At 41.7% G+C, this 7,118-nt stretch overlaps 1 protein-coding gene across 1 annotated transcript in view; it reads left to right on the top strand.

Moving 5' to 3' along the window:
- The first annotated feature begins 1,616 nt into the window (after positions 1–1,616).
- Positions 1,617–7,118, top strand: part of usp14 (ubiquitin specific peptidase 14 (tRNA-guanine transglycosylase)) — a 7,618-nt gene continuing 2,116 nt past the window's right edge. Inside the window, exons 1-14 of the mRNA XM_008282899.1 lie at positions 1,617–1,745; positions 2,702–2,847; positions 3,639–3,671; positions 3,779–3,883; positions 4,772–4,875; positions 5,040–5,098; positions 5,180–5,310; positions 5,430–5,510; positions 5,602–5,684; positions 5,803–5,917; positions 6,129–6,194; positions 6,294–6,386; positions 6,474–6,602; positions 6,721–6,781. Of these exons, the coding sequence (XP_008281121.1) occupies positions 1,730–1,745; positions 2,702–2,847; positions 3,639–3,671; positions 3,779–3,883; positions 4,772–4,875; positions 5,040–5,098; positions 5,180–5,310; positions 5,430–5,510; positions 5,602–5,684; positions 5,803–5,917; positions 6,129–6,194; positions 6,294–6,386; positions 6,474–6,602; positions 6,721–6,781 (1,222 nt within the window). The 5' untranslated portion in view covers positions 1,617–1,729. The remainder of the gene's footprint in view (positions 1,746–2,701; positions 2,848–3,638; positions 3,672–3,778; positions 3,884–4,771; positions 4,876–5,039; positions 5,099–5,179; positions 5,311–5,429; positions 5,511–5,601; positions 5,685–5,802; positions 5,918–6,128; positions 6,195–6,293; positions 6,387–6,473; positions 6,603–6,720; positions 6,782–7,118) is intronic.

Below are 7,118 nucleotides of genomic sequence, written 5' to 3'. Positions count from 1 at the left end.
TGATGCCTTCATCTAATGTCTCTGGCCTTTTTGCCTTTTATTCTTATCACTCTGCAAGTCAGTTATCAGGTTTGGGACAGCGTATTGGGACATGAGTATTAGATGTTTTGAGTATTGAGTGAGGAGCATGCAAGATCATCATTTAAATCTATGCATTATTTTTATTATAATTATTTTTATTGCTCCAAGCCATAAGGAAAGTTCCATTGTAATGGCATATAGGAGTCCTAAAACTTAATGGATTTTTTTCTGTTTATTTGGTACATTGTCTCTGTAATATTTTTTCTTGTATTGTTTTTTTTTTTTTTTTTTTTTTTTTTGTAATGTATTGCCTTACATTGATTCATAGATAAATGGTTCAAAAGGAAAACATTAAGTTAACAAATGTAAAACTGCACTGTTTGACTTGACTGTAAATTATTTGTAGAAGACTAAACAGGTGTAGCATTTGGCCCACCTAGTGCCTTAACGTTTGGATATTGATTTTACTGCCATATCTGTTGTTTCTTTTTTTTTTCTTCTTCTCCAAAACAAGACAAATCTTAACTCTTCCATCATTTATTTTTTAAGAATTTGCCACATTTGTGGTTTTATCAGAACTTACTTTCTCTGGTTTGAGTATATAAAATATATATATTAGATTACCTCTTTATGGACACATTGCAATAGAGTTTGTGTCAATACAAAGCCCCCCCAGACTTAGATCATATGACGAATTTCAGGAGGAAGTACCTAAAGCGAGCCTCCCTGTGTCAATGATTGTGCTTGGTAACAAATACAAGTCGTTTCTCTAACACGGTGATGTCCCGTTAATGCAAACCCCCCCAGTGTAAATAATGAGAGAGACATAAGGATTATGGAATACCTCCGCAGTCTTTTTATTTGTAACTTTTTTGTTCAGTTAAAGAAAAAAAAAAAAAAGCACTGGAACTATGATCTACTCTTGTCTTGGATAATTTGCATGGTTAAATTGCATTGGAGTCCGCACTGATGGATATGTCAATAAACATATCTTTATCATTCATTGTATGCTAGTTTTCACTGAAGATATCCACCATGTGCGTAGCATGTTTATGATCAGGTTATACAGGAAAATGTCTGGAAAATTCCACTGAATGCTGATTTAATTATGAATTTTTGGCATGTGTCGTGCAGAACCACAATTTAAATCGACTCGTTCATGGATTTAATTGTATTTCTGTAATCTTCAGGCTTCATTTTGTGTCAACATTCAGGATTAAGAGCCTTAATATTTCAGTTTTGTGCGTACATGTTGAGTAATTCTAAATTAGCATGTCATCAAATTACCAAAAATAATAACTGTTGTGCCAGATAATATTCCAGCAGACTTCAACTGAACAAACTCTACGGAGACTTGCATCAGTTATTGGAATAAATAGACTCAGGCGAGTTTTTAATGTGCTGGGAAAACTATCATCTGTTCAAAGTTTAGTCCGCTGAACAGACACAAGAAGCCTGACTCACACATGCTGTAATTAATGCGTCTGGATGGATCTGGGTGAAGACGATCTGGGTGCGTGTGTGTAGCCTGGATGCGTTGCAGGTCGACGAGCAGATGTCAGAGCGCGTCGATAAGTTCCCAGCGTGTTGTTGCAGCGTCATTCTGTTTGAATGAAGTTCAGACCGAGAACTAGCCAACTCTTCATTCGCGCCCCGGTGGATTGAAACAGGAAAAAAATAGAGTTGAGGAAGTAAAAGGTTGCCAAATATGCCGGTGTTTACAGGTATGATATGATTTTAACACGACGAATTCATTGCCACGGGAAAAGACGGAGGAAACGCGAATCATTACACGTGTTTTTTTTTAGTGCAGCAGCATAAATTACATTAGCTTGCTACCTTAGCTATCTTTAGCGTGATATGCAGCTAGCATGCTAACGGTGGTGGGCACCGGGAAGTCTGTCAGCCTTGTTGTTCTTTAGGCCACTGGTGGAGTTATTTTAGAAAACAATATTGTGAGACAAGAAAATATCCAAAATTATTAGCCTTGTGTAACCTCGTGGCTGATTGTTAGCGTTGTTCACGGAATGTTTTTGGCGAAGCCGGCTATGCTAACTGGCATCTGACAAACCAGAAAACAGCTACTGCCGCTAATTGTCAGCTAGCTGAGGTAGCAAGCTAACAGCTAAGTGAGGTGGTTAAATAGTTATTTAAAGTCCTTCACTTTCACCACAACGTGGACGTTTTAGCTTCGTTCTTGCCATGTTAAGCACTTTATGTGTCTTATTTGGCAACAGCACGAAAATACCAGAATCACGCCTTTTTACCAGCTCAGTTAGCATTGCTAACAAAGCTAGCCATATCACGAGTGTACAGTGTATACGTTTTTTTTGGACTGCTGTTGCTGCTAGTGGGAGACTAACAATCCGTAGAGCACACGGCTTTTCTGTTTCAACGCGACAGTAATCGCATCTGAGTTTCTAAGGACGGCTAGTCAAACGCTGTTTAGCACCAAACAGACAGTCAGAAAACTGTATTTGGTAGCTTTCACTTTGTGTTTGTGACCGACAGCCACTTGGACTGTCCAGTTAGCTGCCTGATTTTTTTTGCCCCACTGTTGCTAACTAGTTGCTGTGTCATACATGGCAGCAGTTTGACAAAGTTGTGGTGTTTTCTATGCCTCACTTTGGTAGGCTATGATATGTATGTGCCATTTCTGTTTTGTTTTTTGTTTTTTCAGTAAATGTGAAATGGGGCAAAGAGAAGTTTGATGCAGTGGAGCTCAACACTGAGGAGCCTCCCATGGTGTTCAAGGCTCAGCTCTTTGCCCTGACAGGAGTTCAGCCAGACAGACAGAAGGTCATGGTGAAGGGAGGCACTCTGAAGGTTTGTGTGTAAACAACAGGAAAGACAAAACACAGCCCTGTGGCTTTTCTTTTACTTCCTGCACCATTCTATTGTTTTTCTTGTTGTCAGCAGATCCCATGAAAACCCAGAACCATTTTTCCAACCAACTGTTCCCTTTAAGAAGTACGGCCTGTGTAGCTAAAGCCTGATTGGAATTCCATTCTTGTCCAAAACACGTCAATTAGCAATTACATGCAGTGACATGTTTGCTGTTTGTGTGAATGTATTTAAAGTTGATCGTTCGAGCACCTTCTTGCTGTTTACGAGAACAATTGTGCAATAAGCCACCGCTAAAAATAGTGGTGCTGCAGCCAGTGGTTGTCCTCTATTAGACTGATAATTGATGTTGGAGTAATCTTATTTAAGTAAAGTCTCCAGTCTCTGTGTCTAGTCTTTTAAATGTGAGTATTATTTTGGCGTGCTTCCTCGTCTTTGGCAGTCGACTTGAATCTCTTTGGGTTGTTGACAAAACAAGAAATTTAAGGATGTCATCTTGGGCTTTTTGGAAAAACATCTTTTTCATTTTTTATTATTTTCAGACGTTTTATAGACTAAACAGCTCATCGCTTAATCTAGAAATAAATTCATAGATTAGTTGACAACAAATATAATTGGCAGTTTTTAAACATGGAAAACATAGTTGTGCTTTTTTATTGTTAAGTTTGAGAGACACGTTATGACTCTGGTGGTTTTGGTCTTTTCATGAGACTTGACAACAGATCTGTTGTTCGGTTTTTAAAGAGCTAACCAGCGTTTTATTTCCATTGTAGGATGATGAGTGGGGAAACATTAAACTGAAAAATGTGAGTATTTGAGTTGCGTTTGAGAGCATGCAGCAGTTGTTTTTGTTTTTACAGAACCAGACCACAGATTTGTGATCGACTTGTCGTGTGTTTTATTCCTGTCGTAGGGAATGACTCTGCTGATGATGGGCTCGGCAGACGCCCTGCCTGAGGAGCCTGCTGTCCGGCCCATGTTTGTAGAGGACATGACAGAGGAGCAGCTGGCCTCAGCGGTGAGTAAGCTCGAAAATTACCAGTGTGCCTCCAACAAATATAGTGATTATTGCTTTCTGCGCTGACGTGACCAGTTGAGATGTATTTTCCTCGATGCCGTGTTTACCGAGTAGAAACCAGATCGAACTACATGTACAGTGTGGAGCATTCTGAGTGCACTGGCTGCTGAACAGTTTCATTCCTTTTGTATTTGTTTGCTTCAGAATGAGATTACACGATAAGCTGCAGTCCAGTCATGTTACTGCCATAGATTTATTAAAGTGTTTTACTGAGGAGAAAGTACGCATCATACTCAAAGTGCAGCACGAATTACAAACTGCTGTGTCACTGTGCTGCTGTTTTCTTTGCACTTTCATCTGAGTCTGGAAATTGTCAGTTCTTCATCGTTGAGACTCGTGTTTTAAGGGAACAAAAGGTGCTGACTGGATCGTCTGTGACGGTGCCAGCTGGAGCTCTTCAATGAAACCCACACAAATGTGTGTTGCTGTTGTTTTTAATGTGTTTGTGGCCATAAAGCTCTGCGGTACTGAAAACTCTGTGATGCTGGAAACAGGCCCGTTAATCAAGAAAACAACTGCAAAAACACAAGACCCACCTTTTAAATTATGATGTGTGGAAAAGATCCACGTCCTGTGAACAGTTTCCACTCAGCTGAAATCCAATATGTTTGGAGTGGATGACACGACAATCCTTGAAAATGAATCCTCTTAAAAATATAAACAAAACGATGTGTTGAGTCTCTGTTGTCGTCTCTTATGATGATTTCTTGTTCATGCTGACACGTCCTGAGTTGCTAAATCCAATCCAAAGCTTTGACTAAACTCACTGAAACAGTTCTTTACCGTGACACCTGTGGAGGAACTCATCCTGGTGCTTGTCGTTTTCAGATGGAGTTGCCTTGTGGGCTGACGAACCTGGGCAACACCTGCTACATGAATGCCACCGTGCAGTGTCTACGCTCTGTGCCAGAGCTCAAAACTGCCCTCAGGAGGTCTGTGTTTTATTCAAGTAGACAATCTGCTTCAGTGCTGTACGATTTTAAATTGCTTTGTTTGAAATCAGCTTTTTGTGTTTCATATAAAAAGCCTGTTTTTCTTCCTGTTCTCTGTTTTTTGTGGTTTTGTTCCTGCCTAAGCCGTCTGTCTCCCTCTGCAGGTATTCAGGTGCTCTGCGGTCTTCAGGGGCCAACGCACCGTCACAGTACATCACTGCAGGTACGAGGCTCAGGGAATAAAACAATATCTTCATCTTACTGATGCATATGAACTAATCTGCGTTTCCTCTTGCCTCCTCAGCCCTTCGTGACTTATATGAGACTATGGACAAGACCTCGTCCAGCCTCCCACCCATTATTTTGCTGCAGTTCCTTCACATGGCCTTCCCACAGTTTGCTGAGAAAGGGGACCAGGGACAGTATCTCCAGCAGGTGAGGACCTCTTCTCCTCAGCTCTACGCCCTGTTCAGTCTCTACCATCTGCATTTATCATGACTTCATGTTCCTGTGATGCACGAAGCTTTGTTGTGACCTTGTTTTCCTTCTCTCAGGATGCCAATGAGTGCTGGCTGCAGATGATGAGAGTGCTTCAGCAAAAGCTGGAGCCGCTAGAGCCAGAGACTGCCATGGAGGTACACCGTCTTTTAATCCTTTACCTTGTGTTGTTGTGTAATTGGCACATTCAAGACAAATAACGAGTCATTTGTCCTCCTCAAACCTTAGACTGAGTCTGAGAGCGGAGCTGCCTCGGCCTCTGTCAAGAAGAACTTCATCGACCAGTATTTTGGTGTAGAATTTGAAACTTCGTATCCTTGGCAGCGTTTCTTTGTTCGTCACAACTTCAGAGCGGTTTGACTGTAAACGTTTGTGTCACAACGAGCAGCAGTGTTACTGTGGCAGCTTTTTCTTAACTCTGCCGTCCAGCATGAAATGCACAGAGTCTGAGGAGGAGGAGCCGATCAAGGGCAAGGAAAGCCAGCTGCAGCTCAGCTGCTTCATCAACCAAGAAGTCAAATACCTTGCAACAGGACTGAGGCTGGTACGTATCAGACGAAGGCGCAAACAGAGAAGTGTGAGGTCTACTTTAGAACCTCGGGTAGCTCGGCTATTTAAAACCTTTGCTGGATGTTTGATATTTCCCCAGGTGTAGTCTGAGGGAAGGAAATGAATAAAACACACGCATGACAAACTGGCGTACGGTTATTTTAGCTCCGAGGTAATGAGGATCTAATCGTGTTTCTGCTCCTCAGAGACTGCAGGAAGAAATCACAAAAATGTCTCCATCCTTGGACAGAAACGCCCTGTATATAAAATCAGTGAGTGCTTCTTCCTCCTCCTCATATTTAAAGCCGTGGTTCTGTTTTTTTCTAACTGTAGCTTGTAACTTGTGGATTTTGTTCTTTTTCTCCCACCAGTCAAAACTTAGCCGTCTCCCCGCTTACTTGACTGTTCAGATGGTCAGATTTTTCTACAAAGAGAAGGAGTCTGTCAACGCAAAAGTTCTAAAGGTTTGTCTTCAGCCGCCATCACTTCTGATTTTGTAACGGGGCTCGCTGGAGGTGGCCGTTTAACTGCTGTGTTTTAAACCGTTAAAGGACGTCAAGTTCCCCCTCATGCTGGACGTTTACGAGCTGTGCACCGCCGAGGTCCAGGAGAAGATGCTGCCCATCAGGTCAAAGTTTAAGGAGGTGGAGGACAAGAAGCTAGAGAAACAGCAGCAGAAGGTAACGGATCTGTGGCCTCTCTTCACGGTTCTTCCTCGTCACGTTGAAGTTGTTTGGTAGCTCCCATTTAGACATGCAGCTTCATTTGGTGTTTCTGTTTATTTTCACTTTGCTTTAGGTGTTGAAGAAGCCAGACTCTGCAAAAGAAGTGAAATATGAGCCTTTCTCATTCCAGGATGGTAGGTTGACACGTGACACCATCGGTACACTTAGTGAAGGGAGTTTCAACCGGACCTGTTCTGCAACACAGGGTCAAGGTTCTGCTCAAAGCTGACATTAATATACAGAACACCAAATAGACAAGAACAAACACAGTGATCAGGATGCACGGTGGAAAAAACAGAAAACCAAGCAAACCGATAAAATAACATACAAACAAACTCAGTAAAGTAACTGCAGGCCGAATGATAAAAGACGTTTCCGGTGATGTTTTAAAAGAAGACTCAGCCAGTGTGAGATCCTCTGGGAGGAAAGTTAACAGCTCAGCCTCACAAACAGCAAAGGCCTCATTAAAGG

The sequence above is a fragment of the Stegastes partitus genome, unplaced genomic scaffold, assembly GCF_000690725.1.
Source record: "Stegastes partitus isolate 25-593 unplaced genomic scaffold, Stegastes_partitus-1.0.2 Scaffold289, whole genome shotgun sequence".
NCBI classification, from domain to species: Eukaryota; Metazoa; Chordata; class Actinopteri; family Pomacentridae; genus Stegastes; species Stegastes partitus.
This window is presented reverse-complemented; position numbering and strand designations above follow the sequence as displayed.